Source organism: Scardinius erythrophthalmus (assembly GCF_964197995.2).
Source record: "Scardinius erythrophthalmus genome assembly, chromosome: 3".
Lineage (NCBI taxonomy): Eukaryota > Metazoa > Chordata > Actinopteri > Cypriniformes > Leuciscidae > Scardinius > Scardinius erythrophthalmus.
The window spans coordinates 37,976,078-37,996,121 of NC_138223.1; the positions used below are offsets into that span (position 1 = coordinate 37,976,078).

General features: G+C 38.9%; 3 protein-coding genes across 4 annotated transcripts; 1 reads left to right on the forward strand and 2 right to left on the reverse strand.

Annotated features, from left to right (window-relative positions):
• Positions 1-1,362: 1,362 nt before the first annotated feature.
• rcbtb1 (regulator of chromosome condensation (RCC1) and BTB (POZ) domain containing protein 1) lies at positions 1,363-10,291 on the reverse strand. Of its 2 annotated transcripts, none has more exons than XM_081362251.1 (12): positions 10,122-10,291; positions 8,928-9,128; positions 8,627-8,777; positions 8,267-8,433; positions 6,711-6,869; positions 6,440-6,547; positions 5,683-5,825; positions 4,349-4,539; positions 4,110-4,236; positions 3,858-4,009; positions 2,725-2,855; positions 1,363-2,491 (listed from the first exon to the last, which is right to left on the reverse strand). In XM_081362251.1, exons 2-12 carry the CDS (start codon positions 9,051-9,053, stop codon positions 2,351-2,353), a joined length of 1,596 nt encoding a protein of 531 aa, XP_081218377.1. In that variant the 5' UTR covers positions 9,054-9,128; positions 10,122-10,291; the 3' UTR covers positions 1,363-2,350. The 2 variants fall into 2 exon arrangements, with proteins under 2 accessions (XP_081218377.1, XP_081218376.1); XM_081362250.1 differs by having other exon boundaries at positions 10,067-10,277.
• A 1,649-nt stretch (positions 10,292-11,940) lies between these two features.
• arl11 (ADP-ribosylation factor-like 11) lies at positions 11,941-12,462 on the forward strand (the record flags this gene model as incomplete). Its single annotated transcript, XM_081360896.1, has 1 exon — positions 11,941-12,462. The coding sequence occupies one exon, from the start codon at positions 11,941-11,943 to the stop codon at positions 12,460-12,462; it is 522 nt and encodes a 173-aa protein (XP_081217022.1).
• A 1,518-nt stretch (positions 12,463-13,980) lies between these two features.
• ebpl (EBP like) lies at positions 13,981-18,477 on the reverse strand. The gene is made up of 4 exons (XM_081361350.1): positions 18,226-18,477; positions 18,063-18,132; positions 17,024-17,162; positions 13,981-16,855 (listed from the first exon to the last, which is right to left on the reverse strand). Exons 1-4 carry the CDS (start codon positions 18,394-18,396, stop codon positions 16,624-16,626), a joined length of 612 nt encoding a protein of 203 aa, XP_081217476.1. The 5' UTR covers positions 18,397-18,477; the 3' UTR covers positions 13,981-16,623.
• Positions 18,478-20,044: the final 1,567 nt, after the last annotated feature.

The following is a 20,044-nucleotide window of genomic DNA, read 5'->3' on the forward strand; positions in this document are numbered from 1 at the left end:
GTTTCCCTGGTTACGCCTGACGGTTTATTTACTAGGTGTCCTCTATCACTTTTTAATGGACACCCTGCAGCCAATCAGAATCGAGTATTCACCCAGACCATGGTATAATTCTAATTATACCATGGTCTGGGTGAATACTCGATTCTGATTGGCTGCAGGGTGTCCATTAAAAAGTGATAATGTACACCTAGGAAGGCGTCCCGTCAATTTGCCTGATGACAGTTCTAAATGATTGCGCTGGCTCAAACTCACTGATCAACTGCTGCGGTCAGGTCGCTGTGGCCACGTTGCTTTGCAACGCCTGTATACGGGAGATATTAAAGGTGCATTATGCAACTTTTCATGTTAAAAATACCCGTTTTTCTAACCCATACATGCTTAAACAATTGCCTGATGGGCTGAATGAGCCCTTCTCTGATCACTGCGATTGCCTCTATAATCCTGTACAGTAAAATAAATAAGAAGGATTCGGGCCGAATTTGAGACTGGGCGTGACGTCATGCGCGTTCAGTTGCAGTGTTGCAGTTTTATTTGTCGCCAGAGGGGGGCATAGTTCTGCAAAAACTCAGAGACTTGCGTTATGCACCTTTAAATAGTGCGCTCGACTTAATAAATAAAAACCCTCACGATTTTTACTCTAAAATACATTAAAGTATTATTAATTGATTAAATATTTCTTTCTTTCGTAAGTGACCATGGTATAATGCCCGGATTTCATTGTTTTTAATTGTTTAAGTAAAGCCCAATTTATACTTCTGCGTCGAACTTACGCCGTAGCTACGTCGTAGGCTGTGTGTAGTGCGCGTACCCTTAAGCCTGTTTTATACTTCTGCGTCGAACTGCCGCCGTAGCTACGTCGTAGGCTGTGTGTAGCGCGCGTACCCTACGGCGTACCCTGACGTGCACCTCTCCAAAAATGTAACAACGCGTCAACTCTACGCGGACGCAAGCGCTGTGATTGGTCTGCTAGGACCGCTCCCTCGGGTTTCACATGCTCCCTCTGCGCGCGTCAACGCGGACAACGACGCAGAAGTATAAATGAAAACCAACGCGTTGCCTAGAGGCTCCGGCGTAGGTCCGACGCAGAAGTATAAATCAGCCTTAAGGGTTAATGCCCTTCGAGGTGTCCATTGTCAGGTATTAATGGACTTCGGCGGAGGCAACCCTCGCCGTCGTCCATTAATACCTGATAATGGGACACCTCGTCGGGCATTAACCCTTACTTAAACAATTAAAAACAATGAAATCTGATTCATGTTAGTAAGTAAAAACTACTGTTTTCATATTTAAAGGTCTTAACAGATATATCTACAATAAATAAATATGCTGCCATACATTTAAACATACAATAAAAAACAAATGCAACTTATAAGAAAAGCTTTATTTTACTTTAAAGGTTCAGGTTTTATAACTTACAAGAGATACTGTGGCGCACGTGATGCGCACAGATTTATTTACAAAACTAATGCAAAAAACTGTACAGTATGTACATTTGAAAAACAAAAATACAATTGGTTAATATGTAACAAACAAAATTACCACAGGCATTAGTATTATGTCATATAAGTGTTTCACACCTATAAAAAAAATGGATACAAACCCTCTAGTGATCCTATATGAGCAGCTCCTGTATAGGAAACTACTAGTGCAACTATGTATAATACTCTTTATATTTTTAGCAAATCTTAAACATCAGACTGGTTAAGTGCAACAGTCATTGTTGTAAATGCTGCTTCTGTAATTCACAGCACCAACAGTTTCTAAACTAAGCGATAGCAAACGGTTTCTAAAAGGTTAGACGAGAAATACTATGCCCACGTTTTAAGACTCAAATCAAGCAAAACAAAATTAATCTAGCAGAAATTATTTTGGTCAAATAACTTTTACACAAAAATAAGTGAGTGTGCAACATCAATAAGGTCTGCTGACTGTAGGACAATATAATGCACATTTACAGATCCCAGCCAGTACAATAAAAAAATAAGCAAACTGTAATGCACTGCATCACAGCAAGTAAACAAAAACTAATTGTTGACCTCAATTTAATATTTTCTGTTAAAGTAGAAGGTCTGTTGGCCCAAACTCACCCTGACTTTATTATGCAAACGCTATTCTCATGAGAGGCACTAGAATTTGTTCCTAGTAGCAGGCAAAACCTAAATGTGAAATGGTTGTACATGAGAATGAGATTAACAGGCATTGACAATTATGAAAGAGTTTCCCTCGTGCTCAACAGAGGGCGCTGTGTCAGTGACCGTCTGCTGTAACAGCGCCCACTAGCTGTGAAGAGGACTGACTGCAGTAACAGATGGGTTGTATGTGCGCGCGTGCGTGTGTGTGAACGTCAGAGTCAGTTTTTGAAGGCTCCACAGTGGCTGGCTCTGCAGATAAACTCCTTCAGCATGTTGCCGTCGATCTGCCAGAACGCAGCTGTCTGCGTGACCTCAGTCAAGTGGTTCACACAGAATTTAAAACAGAACTCCTCTAGATCCTTCATATGAAAGAAAGCATGAATGTGTAATTATGAGGGACTGAACAAGCGAGCAAGAACAATCAATATCACCATCTATGATTATCATTAGCTTACAGTATTGATGCTCTTAAAAATATTTTATTTTTTGATTCATTGCAAAAACTAGCAAACAGAATGAGACCGAGAAGAGCTAATAGTCTAGTAAACCGGGTGCTCTAGTGAGCCAGGCCTCCAGGATGGTTTTGTTTTACCTCAGCATCATATCTGATGGCAGCAGACAGCAGAGAGAAGGCGTTCTCCACCGTGATGCCTCTCTTTATGATATGCTGGCACAACTTCTTCAGCCTGTTTTCACAGTATGAGGTTGCCAGATCCAGTAACCCTGTGACAGACAGCCAAATCCATTCATTTTTTTTTTAATGGCTACAACAAATTTTCCTTTCTGAATTCTGCATTGTTTTATAACATGCATTGAGAATGCAAGGTTGACTTACAATTGTGAAATTCCTAATACTTTTGGTTGTTACAAGTTACAGTGCATACAAAATATACAGAAGCATACAGTACTAGATTACTAATACTTAAAGTTGGCATGAAACGGCGATAGTCTTTTCCTCACTATTGCGATATGTAGCCGAGTGAAATGGCTTCAGGAACGACACAAATTTAGGGCGGGACTTGTAGAAATCAAACTGCCAGTTAGCAGTCAGGACAAATGAATTTCAAATAAATAATTTGCATGGATAAATCTTATTGAATAAACACTGGAACATTCTGTGAAGAAAAAATGTATTTGTCAATTTTGATTTAATGGTGACTTTAATATTTTATTAAGGTTTTATTATTTTTAATAATAAAGAACATAACCAGTTATAATTATTATCATTATTATTTACAAAAATAATGTTAAAATAATAGCTAATCATCATTTATGCATTATTGTAAAAATCATTTTAAATAATAACACATAATTAGTTAATATGATTATTATTATGTACAATAGTGCATAATTAGCAGTTATTATTAGTGTATTATTGTAAATAATAATTATATTATAAAAAAATACTACTACTACTAAAGTATTATTATTATTATTTTTATTACTACTACTACTACAAGAATCATTAATGTCATCATTAATTTACCGGTATATACAATTCTAGTGATTTATATTACAAAAAACAAGTGTGAACGGAAAGTGGACAGCAAAAATGGACCAAAATGAGATGAGTCCATAGTAAGGCCATGTTTTTTCCACCTGGTTTAGTTTTGGTCCATTTAAAGGGGTGTTAAAAAAATCCCCAAAAAGAGTGGTTATTGGTTTCTTTTCCTCATCTATGAGTATTTCTCTGTAAACCAGGTGTGAAAATGGAGCAGAACCCACCGATGGCATCCTCAGGAGGAAGATCCACACTGTCAGTGTAGAGGAACTCCAGGAAAGAGCGGTACACTGGGTACGAGAACTGGTCGATCTCGATCACCTCCTTCATATCCTCATTCCAGTGTGACTGAAACATTGATCTGAAGTGCTCACACCTGAAAGGAGTCAGACATTAAAGGATTAAAGAGGAGGAAGTGATCATTAAGCTCTTGAATATACCAATTATTAGTCGTGACACTGAAGTGAGGTGATCACCTGATTTTGAGAACAGCTTTATGGACATGGATGTACTTCCCGTCGATGCTGAATTTGAGGTCAGAGGTCTCTGGATTGTCAAACTCTTTTTTAAGAGACTCGGCCACAGTCAGGCAATCATCATGCTCTGATAGCAAACACAGCACAGTTATGTAACAGCAGAGACATCAGTATGAATGCATTAAGCAGACAAAGTGAACTAAACATCAGAACAATGGTGGACGCTGACACAAACTCACCCATGGCAAGCAGCCGCCACATGACAGAGGGCGTGGCGAAGCAGGCGAAGACGTCGTCCGTGCTGGTGAAGTGTGTGAGGTGTGGCAGCACGATGGGCTGTCCGCGGCACTGCCCCCACATGTACACCTGACCGCTCTGGGTCTTTGCTGCAGAGGTGTGTGTGGAGTGACAGGCGGCGATCTCCACAATCCTGGCGCGGGGAGGAGGCGGAGTCAAAAAGCAGGAAGCGATGGAGAAGGCCAACGTGGAGGAGGAGAGCAGGGGCAGGAGGAAGGATGCATGCAGGAGGAGAGGGCACAAAGGGGAAAGAACCGAGAGAAGGGGAGGGAGACATCAGCCAGATTCTTATACGAGTCTCATTCTCCCAACATTAGAGATTACTGGGTCGTTAGTTCCATTAGTATGCATATTCTGCAAAGTAATATTAGCAGAGATAACTGCAGTGACCCCACAGTGAGGGTACTGCTATTCATACTACACTCAAAACAGGATGACTTTCAGGAAGTTCCCACCAGACCAACAGGAAATCTCCCTGGGATGCAACAATTCAGACCAACAATGGCACTGACTTGATGCAAATGTCAACATCATGCAGCTTTCACCAACATGAGCTCTTCACTGTCGACTTGAGCGAGTCATCTGCCGGAAGCTAGTTATTTTAGTTTATTAAGGTTTAAATATGGAGTCGTATGGATTACTTTTATGATGGATGGATGCACTTTTTTTGGACTTCAAAAACAGAAGAGCCATTCACTCCCATTATAAAGATATTATTTAATAACTCTGATTGAGTATCACATTGCTCGCTTAGCAACATGCTAGAGCCAAACTCTTCTGAAATCAAATGGAAGCATGCGTGTGATGTGCAGGAGAAACTATTAGGAGAGAGTTGCTGTTCCAAAATCAGTCATAGGATCAATGTAGGTTAGGATTCTACACTATATAATACAGGCAGTTCATTGGATTTAAGAAGTGCTATTTTAAATATACTTTTATATTATTTATTAATAATTTAAATGAGTTTTTATTTTAGTTGTACTAATTTTATGATGTGCTTTTGTCTTAGTTTTTTCCATACTATGGAAGTCCATAGGGTCCATCAACTGTCTGGCTACAAACATTCTTCAAAATATCTTCTTTTGTGTTCAACAGAAGAAAGAAACTCATACAGGTTTGGAACAACTTGAGGGCGAGTAAATAATGACAGAATTTTTTTATTTATGGGTGAACTATCCCTTTAAAAATAGTGATACTGTTTTGAGAGTCAGTGAGTGACCAAGTAGGTGGTAATACAAAAAAAAAAAAAAAAAGATTTATTCCCAAACTCCATTACCTTTCTTTCTCAGTCATGACCTGAACAGGGCTGAGCTGGTTGCTCTTGTTGCCGGTGCCCAGCTGGCCGTAAGTGTTTGCACCCCATGCATACAGCAGGCCCTCATCAGTCAGTGCTAGAGAATGAGCGTAACCTGAGGCAATCTGTCGAAGTGACACAAGCACATATTTTACACCCACTTACATTTTTAAAAATCTGTATAGTCTCATGGGTTGTGCAGAATAACAAAATGCTTGCTTTGTTGCCAATTCTTAGAAAAATCCGGTCAGATTTTTTTTTATGTTTTTGAAAGAAGTCTCTTATGCTCTATGAAGTCAAATAATATTGTGAAATAATATTACAAATTAAAAAAGCCGTTTTCTATTTTAATATGAATTTTCACCATTATTACTCCAATCTTCAGTGTCACATGATCCTTCATAAATCAGTCTAATATGCTGTTATAGTGCTCAAGATACATTTCTTATGCTCAATGTTGAAAACAGTTGTGCTGCTTAATATTTTTGTGGATTTTTTTTTTTTTTTAATGAATAGAAAGTTTGAAGAAAAGGATTTTTTTTAAAGAAATCTTTTGTAACATTATAAATGTCTTCACTGACACTTTTGATCAAATTGATGCATCATTGTTCAATAAAAGTATTAATTTCATTAAAAAAACTCTTACTAAACCCAAACCTTTGAACAGTAGTGTATATTAGTATGTTGCATGTACAGCTGACAATCTGTTTAAGAAGACAGCAGATGTTCTGGTCCGTACCTGCAGCACACAGAGGCCTTGTAGTGCAATCAGACGACAGGGAGTCAGCTGGTTCCCATTGTTCCCCAACCCCAGCTGGCCATTACCATTGTAACCCCAGCCATAAACCTGAAACACCAACACACGTTTCACTACTAACAAGCAAGCGACACAGCTACAGTGAGACGACACACATGCATACTAAATAGTAAATAATCAACAAAATGTTTTAAGCATCAGGTTGGGTCCTTACAAAAACAATGCGGTATGAATGGTTAATTTCATCCCTTACCTCACCATTATCCGCCACAGCCATGGATGAAGTCTGTCCACAGGCTATACTAACCATCACTTTGTTCTGCAGGCAGTTGGACACCTTACGAGGCGTTGGCTGGTTGGCAGTGGACCCTGAACCCACCTGACCACAGTTGTTGTAGCCCCATGCAAACACCTAGGAAGACTTATAATTAGCAGGGATATTGAGTTACAAACATTAATTCATAAAAACGCCAGCCTGGCGTTTTAAATGAGCTATACGAAATACTATTTCTCTGTACATCTAGAAGATTTAATGAAGCGGAATATGAATTACTTCTTCAGACAAACACACACTGTTACACCCAAGCTGATCTTGGTAGTTCCACTGACAACAAAAGCCCTCTAAGCTTAGTGAAAAAGGTCACATGCTCGTCATTACAGCGAGCACGACGAGGTCAAGCGGCTAACTCTACGTGCTAAACAGATGGGGTGAGAGAAGAGGGTTTTGTCAAACCTAAATCCATCTAATACCCTTTAATATGTAACCTACATTTTTAACCCACTGCTGGAGTGTTTCTAAAGAGACTGATAAAAGGGAAATTGTTATATACAAAATAAACAGGAAGGAATTTGCTTGGATTATGGGATTAGCATGTGACACAGAGCAAAGTTAAGATATTCTGAAACTATTTTGGTCAATGCTACTAGATTCACAGCATGCCACCAGTTTAACCCTAATTATTCGATATGGCTGTGCTTCAATAAGTTGGGCAATAAATCTGGGCATTTCGTGTGTATAATGTTTGTAAACATTACATTTTATTTACTGGTATTTCACATTATTCTAAATGAGCTGGTGCAACTTATTTTCCAGAAAGCACGGTAGATAAAACGGGTCAACCAACATATACTCATCTTGTGCCACGGATGGGTCACGATGGCTGACTAATCGACATTAGGTTAAATCTGTAGTCTCTTATGGATAGAAAACCCATTTCTGACACATAAAAATGAATGATTTACCAAAGCATTATTTGACATAAAAAGTAATAACTATGATTACTTTTAAATTATAAGAGATCCTTTGTCATAATTATGGAATAAAAAGTTGCAATTGAGATAAAAAGTCTAACTTATGAGATAAGTCATAATTATGGCATGTTGAAATTATGAGATAAGTCAATTAAGACAAAAAGTCATAAGTATGAGATAAAAAAAATTATTATTATTAAATTATTAAAAAACAAATGTAAAAATTTAGACTTTTTATCTCATAATTGACTTAGAAGCTCAATTTCGACCTGTAAAGTCATACTTATTTTTATCTTATAATTTCGACACTTTATCAAACTAACTGCAATGTTTTATGTCATAATTTTCTACTTTTCTCTCAGAATTATGCCTTAGTATCTTATAATTTAAAATTATGTCAAATTATACTTTGGTAAATCTTTAATCACTTATCTCAATTTCCACTTTTGATGTCATTATGATTTAACAAAGCACTTTTTTCCCCTTATGTGGCAGAAATGGGCTTCCATACTCATGCGGTTCCCAAGCCATTTCGCAAAAACGGTTCCAGAGCCTCACCTCACCCTCATGGGTCAGAGCCAAAGAGTGGTGAGAACCACAGGCCACCTCTGTCACCCTCTTGTTCTGCAGGTTAGCAGACACCAGAACGGGAGACACACCTTGATTGGTCGTCCCATTGCCCAGCTGACTGTATCCATTATGCCCCCATGCATACAACTCCCCCTCTGTAAGGAGAAAAAAGGACTTTGAATAAGACAAAAGTGTAAAATACATACCCATTTCTGTGGTTGAATATTTAGATAGAACTCTAATGCAACCATGTTACTTAACAACTTTATTTGGATAAGTAATTTCACATTACGCCTTCACTATAACTAGATTTAGACATTGAACAGAAGAATTTACACTTGCACTCACCGTCTGTGGCCAGCAGAACATGAGGACCACTGCCATAGCTCAAACTGACCAGCTTCTTTCCACTCAGACATTCCAGTTTTTTAGGAACAATGGTGCTCTGACTGTCTCCAGTGCCCAGACAGTTACTGCAGTTCACACCTAACACATACACCTGTGCCAGGACATTCAGATTAGTTTTCATATAAAGGTACAGAAGCCTTTTGTGAACCTTTATTCCATTACTACAAACTACTGAAACGGGTCATGTAAGCTTACACCACAAAGACCCACACAGATACTATCGGTTTCTTCATCAGCTTACTTCGTCATTCTGGGTGATGTAGATGGCCTCGTTAGCAGCTACTCCAAAGATGCACGCCTGTCGAATGGAGGCGAGCTCCTGTGCACTCAAGAGGGTGAAGAGAGGCCACTTACTCACATCCACCATGGCCAAGTGCAGGGGACAGGCTTTGGAGACGAGAAGACACCTGAAGATACCCGGCAGCTGTGCGTGCCTTTGAAACTGGACACACATGTTAAATGATGTCAGGGATTCGTAGGGATATGACTGCATCAGAACAAAATTTGAGCTGGATGACGACACTACTGTCGTCTGCACAGCTGCTTTTTAGCTGAATCAACTTTGTTTAGCCTAATAATTGCTGAATTTTGCAACATCATCAGCAATGTTAGTGAATCAAAACTGAACCGAATCTGCTGAATAATGATACTATTGTCTTCTGTAAAGCTGCTTATAGCTGAATTAAACTAATTTCATAATTGATGAACTTAACAGCTATTGAACTGAATAAAAAATTAACTGACTTGAACTGAATAATGATGACACAGCAAAATTTTAAGTTTGATGAAGCCTGCATCATTGATTCTGTTATTTTCCTATTTATTTGAAACAATCTGTATTGTATAAGGTGCTATATAATAAAGGTGGGTAGACTTAGGGAAGTGTACAGCTTCCCACTGCACTAGTAACGTTAGTCTAGGTCTTTTATCACTGCAACTGCAACACCACAGTTTTCACACATTTACACAATTTAAGCAAGTACAAAAAGGCGTTTGTGTGTGATACAGTACAGAACTGATGATTCATAAAGCCTATTTGCAGTTCGATACAGTAGTTTATCACGACAAAACAGCTGCAAAACTCACTAACTTAGCTACAGTTTGTATTGTCACTTCTACAGCTGATGAGGGATCAGTCACTAGCTACCTTGTAGCAAATTGCATTAAAACAAAACAGCGGACAGAACTATCTGCCTGTGTTTAATGTCCATGTGAAAGCAATCGCTAAATCAGCAGTGTTGGTTTAAACATTATCTTCTTGCAGGCTCGCGTTACTAAAGCTCGGTTAGCCTGACAGCTACGGCATCGCTCCATCAGGGCACGAGGTGGATTCAGGCTACAGAAAAACGGTTATCATCAAGCCAACGCAGCAAAACCTACCTAATTTCTACGGGACGTCGAGACCATGTAATTAGCGAGTTGCCCAGTCCAGTACCTCTTGAAATGCTGTCGGGCTGCAACGCCAGCAGGATATGCCCACGGAAGCGCGTTCACGTCAGCGAGGAAACAAAACGTACTTGTTTCCTGATCACTGTTGCTACGGATGCGTGAGCGACGGCTCAACTGTCCAATCACAGACTTCTTTCAAATCACTCCCACTCCACTGATTGGCTAGTAAGAGTAGGCGGGAGATAAAGTGGAATAAGGATTAATTAAAGGGGTGGCATAATGCCCCTTTCACAAGATGTAAAATATGTCAAGTTTTAGCTCAAAATACCCCACAGATATTTTTATATAGCATGTTAAAATTGTCTCTTTTTGAGGGTGAGCAAAAACGTCAAAGAAGTCAAAAACTTTTAACCTTTTATGTTCAAACTGAAGTCAGATGATGTCAACTTGGAGTCAATGATGGAGAGATTCAAGAAGTGACAACATGTAGAATGCAACAGGACCTTTCTGAATGGTTAGTTGACGAATTTATGTAGCTGATGTGTAGTAATCTTCTAGTCATTGATTAGCATATTCTGTCTTGATAATTATAAATCGCGTTCCCGGGGGCGGGGTTTATGTAAATTCTAGGGTTGGTGATGTCACTAACCCGGGAGGAATGTCCAGGTCGTGTAGTCCCTAGCAGCCATTTGTTGTAGTCTTTAAAAAACAATTTCTTTAAAAGCAAATATCTCTATTTGCTTTGAACTTTGAGTGTCGTAACTTTTTGCAGATGTTGTTTATGCTCAAACAGAAACATTACACACTAACTAAAGTTAGAAAAGTGAAATCATAATCAACCAAAATGAACGCTGGGACGTAATGAAATAATGAAACTGGGGCATAACGTTGACTATAAAATAAGCCACATACATGTTAATAGTAATAGTAATAATAATATCAATAAGAAGAAGAAAGGGGATGGAGGCGGGATTTGGGTTGTAAAAATGTATGCAAAAAAAAAAAAATCAAAATATATTTACTATTACTATTGTTGTTATATTTTAGTTCATATTTTACTGGTATTTTAGTAGTACCACTGGTAGCAGCAGAAGACTATTACTGTTAAGGTAAAAGCTTATAAACATACATTTTAGTACATATTCATTACATGTACTGATAGGATATATATATATATGAATGTATGTACAGTATGTATGTAAGTCAGCTAGTAGACTATGGTCTTTATCCTCCTTGTTAAAACGCCCGCCTCCCACAATGGAGACCAAGGTTCGAGGCCACAAAGAGAGGGGTGAGTATTACCTGAGGGTTACATTGGTGCCTCACTCCCCTTCCCCTGATCTTAAGAGGTGCTCTAGAGACTGCAATATTAAGCCTCCTTGTTAGAGTGTCCGACTCCCACACCGGGGACCGGCGTTTGAGGCCCACACAGAGCGGAGTGAGTAGGACCTAAGGGGTTACATATGTGTGTGTGTGTGTGTTTGTGTGTGTGTATACAGTATATACACACTTTTTAGGTTAAGAGTAGACTTTGCCCTGCCCATTCATTCATTGACTCTACATCAAGCATAGCGACAGGATCATTCATATTATTTACAGTACAGTTTAGTTTCTGGGATTCCTGAGCAGGTTGGCCCGCATGTAAAGTTGACAAACCTGTTTAAAAAACTCGTCCGGCAGTATCACACGCTCAGTCCTGAGCTATAATTTCAGCTGCATACAGTTCACAGTGTCGCTTCTACTTTGCATACACTATCACAGGAAACCAGAACTAGAAGAGAGAAATCGAGGATCTTGGTGCCAGATGCCGTTTCGAAGGTACCGAGATAAGCAAGTTTAAACAGGAACGCGTCTTTCAGACCAGGATGGGTGCCATTAAGTCTAAACAGTTTAAAAAGACTCCTCAGGTTCTCCTCATGGGTCTCGATTCAGCTGGAAAATCCACTTTGTTGTACAGACAGCAGCGGGGAGTGGTGATGGACACCTCTCCTACCGTGGGCTTTAATGTCGCAACTGTAGAGTTGGGCAAGAAGACCTCACTGACCGTGTGGGATGTTGGGGGACAGGGGACTATGAGGCCCAATTGGAGATACTACCTGGAGGGATGTAAAGTGCTGGTGTTTGTGGTGGACAGCAGTGATCGTGCCAGGATTGATGAAGCCAAGAAAGCCCTGAAGAAGATTCTGAGTGATGAGCATTTGAAAGGAGTTCCCCTGATGGTGCTGGCCAACAAAAAAGATCTGCCAAACTCTATGACTATTAGAGAGGTGTCTACACTGCTGGATCTGGATAGTTACACAGATCGGGTTTGGGAGATCCAAGCTTGCAGCGCCATGAAGGGACTGGGTCTCCAACAAGCCTTTCTCTCTATAGCTAAACTACTATAAAGCGTAAGGAAGGTACTATCTCACTATCTAGGGAATACAAAGAATGCAGTTCAAACTTATTTAGTATCTTGACAGTCTCCTTTTATTTAATTGAAACCTCAGAATGCAAAGTGAAGAGGTTTGATCATGGTACTATCATACTAAAACTACACAAAGAATGGAAAGGAGGAAAGATGACTGATTTAACGAATGTACTTGTTCACGGTTTTTGTATATCCTGTAAATATTATGTTTTTTTTACTTGTCTTCATGTTCTACACTGCATCTATATATATATATATATATGTAATTGAATGCCCTGTTCCTGTGTCTCCTGTAGTGCAAAAGTGATTTTGATGACAATCCTGTGATACTGTACATAATTTTGAAATAATAATTAAAACTTGAGCGCAATTCAAAGAAACGAGGTGCTTTTTAAATGCAATTTCATTCTAAAAAGGGGAACCCTTTACAAAAATGTCCAATTAGTGAACATTAAATAATGCATTAACTAACATTAACTACAATAAGCACTGTATTTGTTACAGTATTTTTTTTTACTTTTGTTTACACTAGTTAATAAAAATTAAACATTCATGCCAATTCAATTAAATATTAACAGGTACAACATTTGATTTTATTAATGTAATTAGTAAATGTTTAATTAACATTAAATCAGATTAATATGTGTTAGGCATGTTAACTGAATTTTAACAAATGGAACTTTATAGTACACTATTATCTATAAAAGAATGAAATTATTCATTATTATTTACACATGAAGCTGTAGTGAAATTGCAATGCCTAAATTGTGTAGCAATTTAGTATCTGAAATTACAATGATGAAGTAATTCCTTAAACATATTTCTTGTCAGACCTGCATTTGGCTGACTATGACATAAATACAGCAGGAAAATAATTATGCTGTCACAACTTGGCAAGAAATACAGCCAACTCAATACTACAGTCTGTGTAAAAAGAAACATGAGTCATCCTTATATTAAGGAGAAGCAAACAAGTGTGATGAAACAAACTGACTTATACTCATTTGGAATAAATTTGTGGTTTCTATCATACTGGATAAGGTAGTTTGGTAAGGAGGATTAGCAGGGAAACGTGGCCGTAGAACGGTGTAAAAGAGCTACTAGCGACATAAGGGATTCATGTTAGGTGTCAAAGGCAGGAATGCAGATAGTACAAGGAAAAGTATGTTGCTATGAGTCAGTAGTTTGTGTGAGCTTCCTTTGTGTCTTTACCACTGCAATTATGCAAAGATAACGAGCGTTCCTCTGTGTACCCAATAAATGTGTATAATACTTCAACTGCATCACACCCAGTCTCTACATCTCATTCTATTGAGTTTAAGAGGCTGATTATAACTGCAATAATAAATATTGCTGCAAGCAGTAATTATCCGGTGCCAAGCACAAGGAACACAGTAAGTCATGCCAACATGGCTGGGAGCATCAGACAAACAATGAGCAATTAAAGACATTTAAAGATGATTTTAGGCAAAATTGCTAAAAAATAATCAAGACAGTCACTAATAATTTGATTTAATGTTTATCACTTATCACAAAATTGATGCGTTGTGGACAGAGTGAGGTGACAATGTCACATGCAAAGTTTGGTGTCAATATGCCAAAGCTTTGCAGAGATATAGCCTAAGAGTAGTTTTAGCATCATGCCATCAACTTTGTCGATGCGGTAAACAAAAACAGTTTCGTCTATCGACATGAAATCCATAACTTTTTCAGTCTGAAGATTATCTGACTCGAATTTGGCAAAAATCGGACAAATGGTCTAGGAGGAGTTCGAAAAAGTACGTTTTTAAAGAAAATCAAAATGGTGGACAGGAAGTTTGGCTGACAATGGCAAGATTGACTTTGTTCTCAGCATGACCCAAGGGATCCATTAAAGCCACACTAGGTAGGAATTCCATTTTGGTCAAACAGCGACCCCTAGAGTCGCTGTGGACTACTTGTATTTAACGTTACTGTCGTACATACCACTCACGCAGAGCAGTCTCTTCACTCACGGCCTGATCCCCTCCCCCCTGTATACCGGTCCCTGTTCAGTCCAATGGAAGCTGTAACGAGTGGCAATAAGGTGTGTCCCCTTTAAGAGCTGCGCGCGCCCTGTTTAACTGTCGGCAGTCTGTATATGTGCGCCTCGAACACCCCGTAAGCGGGTTGTTTCTGTTTGATGCTCATTCTTGTCCTACTTTTGTCTATCAAGTAATGCTGTGGACGGTAAAACGTGTGACAGTTACACAAGTTCGATTGGGGAATAAACACAACGCATTTCAAATCGTCGGACATCGAACATCGAGCTATAGCCTCCGAAGATGTCTAAGTTACTAATCCATCAACAAGGACGCCAGGTGCTTTTTAGCTCACACCAACGAGTGAAAGCTTGTCCGAGTGATATACAATATAAGCAATATACTTACAAGTCCAACAGCATGCGAGGACGTGTTGGGGGAAGTGAGGTAGCCTATGCCGTAAAGCAGTCGAATTTTGTAGTTCTTTTTGTGCGCGGGTGTTACTGCCCGAACCCCGAAGTTTAAAAGTACGATTAAAAACTATACAGACCCCGTCAGGCTATGGCAGACGTGTCATTCAACCTATTGTAAGTCGATGTACCATCACAAGAGTCTTGGAAATATATTATGAAGGTTGAAAAGTTACCTAGTGCTGCTTTAAGACCAGATTCACACCAATAATCTAATTTATTCAAAGGTTATTATCCTTTTAGGAAATTTCATTGTATCTTTTGACCACAAGGTGCCGCTGGCCAGAAACTTTTTGAGTACTGTCAATGGTATGGTACCGAAGACACATACCGAGTTTCGTAACGATATGCCAATGCGTTCGTAAAACATAGAATTTTACGACAAATTTCAAGATGGCCGATATGGGAAAACTGGGTATCATATGACTCGACATGCTGCTCCGAATCTAAATAGAACTTTCTTGAATTTTGGGCACACTGTTCAGAAGTTATAAGCAAAAAAACTATTTTTCGTAACTCCTGACCACTAGATGGCACTGCACCGAAACTGTGCAGGTAGCCTCAGGTCATGGTTGTCATCAGAGAATGTCTAATAGGAAGAGAATTGGCACTCTCTGGTTACTTCCGGTTTCTGGACTGGCTGCAGTAACACGTCTCTGTCCATGCGGGGGCGCTCGCAGGCGAGTGCAGAATGAATGGAAGTCTATGGCGAAATACCCCTCAAAATCCACTTTTCTCAGGATATAATTTTTTGTCTAGTAATTTGAATGTTGTATTCGAAAGGAGATGCAAAGAAATTACACATTGCTGGGTGTTAGATTTTTTAGAGTCACTTTTGCTTTAAAAAGTCTTTTAAAGTGTCAATGACGTCATACACATCGTACGACCAGAGATACTGTTTTACGGCAATCCTTCACTCACTTTGGTGCTTTCGCGCTCTGCACTTTCTTTTCTCTCGAGGCATCGACAACACAGCTGACACAGGTAAACACACGTGCTAGGCCTTGATTTCGCGGCTTTACTTCCTGCTCAATACTGAGCAGGTCTGGTCCCGAGATCGCTACTGCGCAGACTCAGGTCCCAAGATGTCAGCGCCATATCGGGACACTGGCGGCTTCACTTCTCACCAATGGAAGAGAGCGAAGGGGCGCTGTCCATCTTTTTTTTACAGTCTATGGTTGTCATAACACACCAAGTTTGGTCAGAATAAGCTAAAGTGTCAAGTTCATTTTTCCGGGCACTTCACCGAATTTGTTCACGCACTATTCAAGAACGTCATATCAACTTGAATTCCATAACTTTTTGTTGGCTTTGTCTGAAGATGATCTGGATAAATTTGTAAAAAGCAATGGCCTAGGAGGAAAAGTAGGCTTTTCGGAAAATTCTAAACGACGGAAAAAATTTCATGATGGAAAATTACGTCACAGGGTGCAATCGAATCGTCTTGAGATTCCAAATTTGCTATGGTGACACTGCAGACTGTCCTTTATCTGTGTGCCAAATTTCATAACTTTCCCACAATCGTTTGTATGGGCTGCCATAGACTTCCAGAGCAGAAGAAAAGGAAGAAGAATAAGATTACATTAAAGATTACAATAGGTTCCTAGCATATGCCTTGGCCCCTAATAATTATATGGTTAATTTCTAATTATCAGGCTTGCTCTGATTTTATCTGTTCTTCTTCTTTGGATACTGATGCATTCTTCTTAAATCCCTCCATGACTGCCAGAGGAGGAGTCCAGGCACCAGCACCCAGATCCCATTGAAGAACACCAGGTAGACCCACAGGTACAGCCAGTTGCTGGTGTTCAGGTTAGGGCTTCCGATTATCCAATCTGGACAGAAGGTCATCCAGCCCCCGTACAACTCACACACACACAGCGTGATCTGAACAAAGTGCCTCAAAAAGAAACATATACATACATACATATAAATGGATATTTTGAGTTTAAAGTAGGTAATTAATTTAAGACAAAACATTGCACGATAACAATTAGGTAAATTCTTATTTAGACTTAATGGATCTCACATGGATTGGATTTACATTAAAACAAATGACTGTCCTTACCTGTAGTGTTTGTCTTTAATGATGGCATAGACCAGAAGCAGGGCCAAAGAACCATCTAAAACCACTGTCAGAAGTTCTAGAGATACTATTGTCGGGTCTGAGTATAACCAGCGTTCGTCTGCCTTGCCATATTCTTTCCCTGTTGAGTATTTTAAAGGGTTAGCATAGTGAAAATTCTGTCAGTAATTACCCCCATGTTGTTATGAAGGAGTGAGCCAGCTCTCAGACTTCATCAAAAATATCTTAATTTGTGTTTCGAAGATGAACGAAAGTCTTACGGGCTTGGAACAACATGAAAGCTAATAATTACTGACAGAATTTTCATTTTTGGGTGAACTAACCCTTAAACAGTAACATGCATTATATTTATAAGACAATGCAAAGTAGAAGTTAAATTTCCATGGTTAATAGACAAAGTTATGGAACTACATTCAAGAAACATAAATGGCCTCAGGAAGAAACACATTCTGAAACTATTTGACAGTAAAAACATTTAATTACGTGAGAGTGGCAACGTATCCTAATTTTTAACCTAGTTATAAAATTATTTAAAGGAATAGAGCAATTAAAAATAAAAATGGCCATTTACTGTCTGTCTCAATAGTTAACAAGACACGAACTATTGCTTAGTCTTGAAACAAAGCACAAAAGTAGTAGACCAATTACGGTGCCTTTTTGTCCTTTTAGAGTAGGCCTACATCTCTTTTTGTGTGGGGTGGGGAATGATACCAGTGCGAGTACATAACTACTTTTTAAACTAAAGTCAAAATAGTTTCACAATTTCTGAATTGATTTATTTGATAGAATCTCTTATGTTCAGTCAGTGAATGAATGGACTTCGAACATTGCACTAATGTTGCTAAACATAATTTCACAAACACCACTAGATGTCGTCGTACTATATTCGTCTAAAATCAAATTCTTCTTCCACCTGACTAAACCCAAATCAACGTCTCTACACTCGAGCAAGCAGTTTAATCAGCGCGAATCACCTGTTATTTTCCTTTAGGCGAGGAGTGTTGCAACACAGCATACTCACATAGTTCTGCCAACAGATTGTCAGAAGTTGCTACATTTCCAACAAGTGACATGTAGACGAAGGGTCCCTCCTGCACGGTGAAACACACAAGGGGCGAGCACGAGCAGGTAGTTACCACAGGCAGGTATAACGAAAGCGTTCTTGTATGCACCTTTATACTTACCAGAGTAAAATGAACTATTGCGTCGTAAAATAACCACACGAGGACCCACCGATCAACAGCTGAGCATTTATTCCCCCATTTTTGCGCGAAAGCAAACCCTACAGCAAATTGAGCCACACACGCGAGTAGAGAATAAACCGTTACTTTAGTGAAAAGTACGGGTTCTGCCATTATATACACTTGACTAATACAGTAAGACTCGGTGCACGTTTGGATGAGTGGTTGAATGACATCTCCAGACTCCGCCCATCGTTCTATGATAGGCTCGCGCAGAACTCTCTCCACTTCATTCCGTCCACGTCACCGAACAGAACATGTTTTGGCGCCAATTTATCATGTTTATTTCACCGAGTAATCTTTTCACCATTACTTATTAATTATATTCAACGCCATAATATATTTATGTAGCCACCAATCGTACAAATATTTGTAAAATATTCCACTTAAAACAGCTGGAACCGCATGAAAATGTCTATAAACAGAGTTATGGCGTCAGTTTGTAGGCCAACGCAGAAATTTAATTTGCCATGAATGCCATTTGGAATATCACAGGGACACATTTTCAACTTATGATTAAAATTACACATTTTGTTCTACAATTTAAATATGCATTTTTAAACCAACTTAAAAGAAAAAAATGTAGGTTGTAGTCCATAAGGACTACAACGCTTGTCTGATCCATCATGGATATAAACTATCATACTTGTAATTGTAGTTCTTAAATAGCACTATGCTAGAAACTTACATATTTCTCATCACCAATGTAATAATTCTACCCTATAATGGATTTCCGCATGGTGCGGCCACAGGTGACTGGTGCGATTCTCATTTAGCACTAATCTCTCCCTTAAAACTCTCATGATAAATAACACTGAGCTATTGCACATTAGAAAGAGAGAAAGCGAATCATGAATAGAAAGACAAATTAAATACACAGAACAGGGACAAGGAGGAAAGGTAGCTAACGGGTAAAAGAGAAGAGACACAAAAGCATCAAAAGGTCAATCATAAGAGAGCAATAAAAAGGATGGCTAACAGCAAGTTTATTTTGGTTAGGTTCATTGATACATAAGCACGTCCTGAGGGAGTGATGAGTGAAAGATGTGTTGCCATAGAAAGGTGGGTTATGTTGGGGTTATGTTGAAGGGGTTTAGAATTGTGATCCATATGAAAAGAATGAAAAGGGAGCAGAATGCAAGTTAGGGGGATCAATTACAAGTCAGCCAGCAGACTAGAAGAGAATTTAATTAGAGTTATACTCTACTCCAGAGAACATCTCATCGTAAAGTCCAGAGATAGGCAGATATAACACCCAAAAGACCCCATATTATAAGCAGCTCCAATGCAACGTGGTAGGCATTATGAACCTTTTTTAGTTGCTTTGAAATGAAAAACAAAGGCACAATGAATTTCAACTCATTCTTTATCTTTAATATGCACAAGAGTTGAAAAAAAAATACTGATGAGCCACCTTAAAGAGAAATTCAGTTCTAAAATTTATAAAAACATACAAACAATCAGAGGCCAAAATGCGCAGTCTGTCGCTTTTTTTAGATTAATTTTTTTCTTCAGCAAGTAAAAATCTTGCAACAAGCAATAAGCTTGTATCCATTTCTGATACAAGACAAAACTTCTTTAAAGTGGCTCGTTTTCTAGTTGTCTAGATAAGTCCATGAATTTCAAACCAGTTTTTTTTTCTTTTTGTTCAACAATAAATGGCTAATTCAAAAATCATCAGGGCTGCCTTTAGCTTCCTTACTGTCTTTTCAGCAGTTTGCGGCCCAAACACAACTACTTTAGTCCAACGGCAATTTTTCCC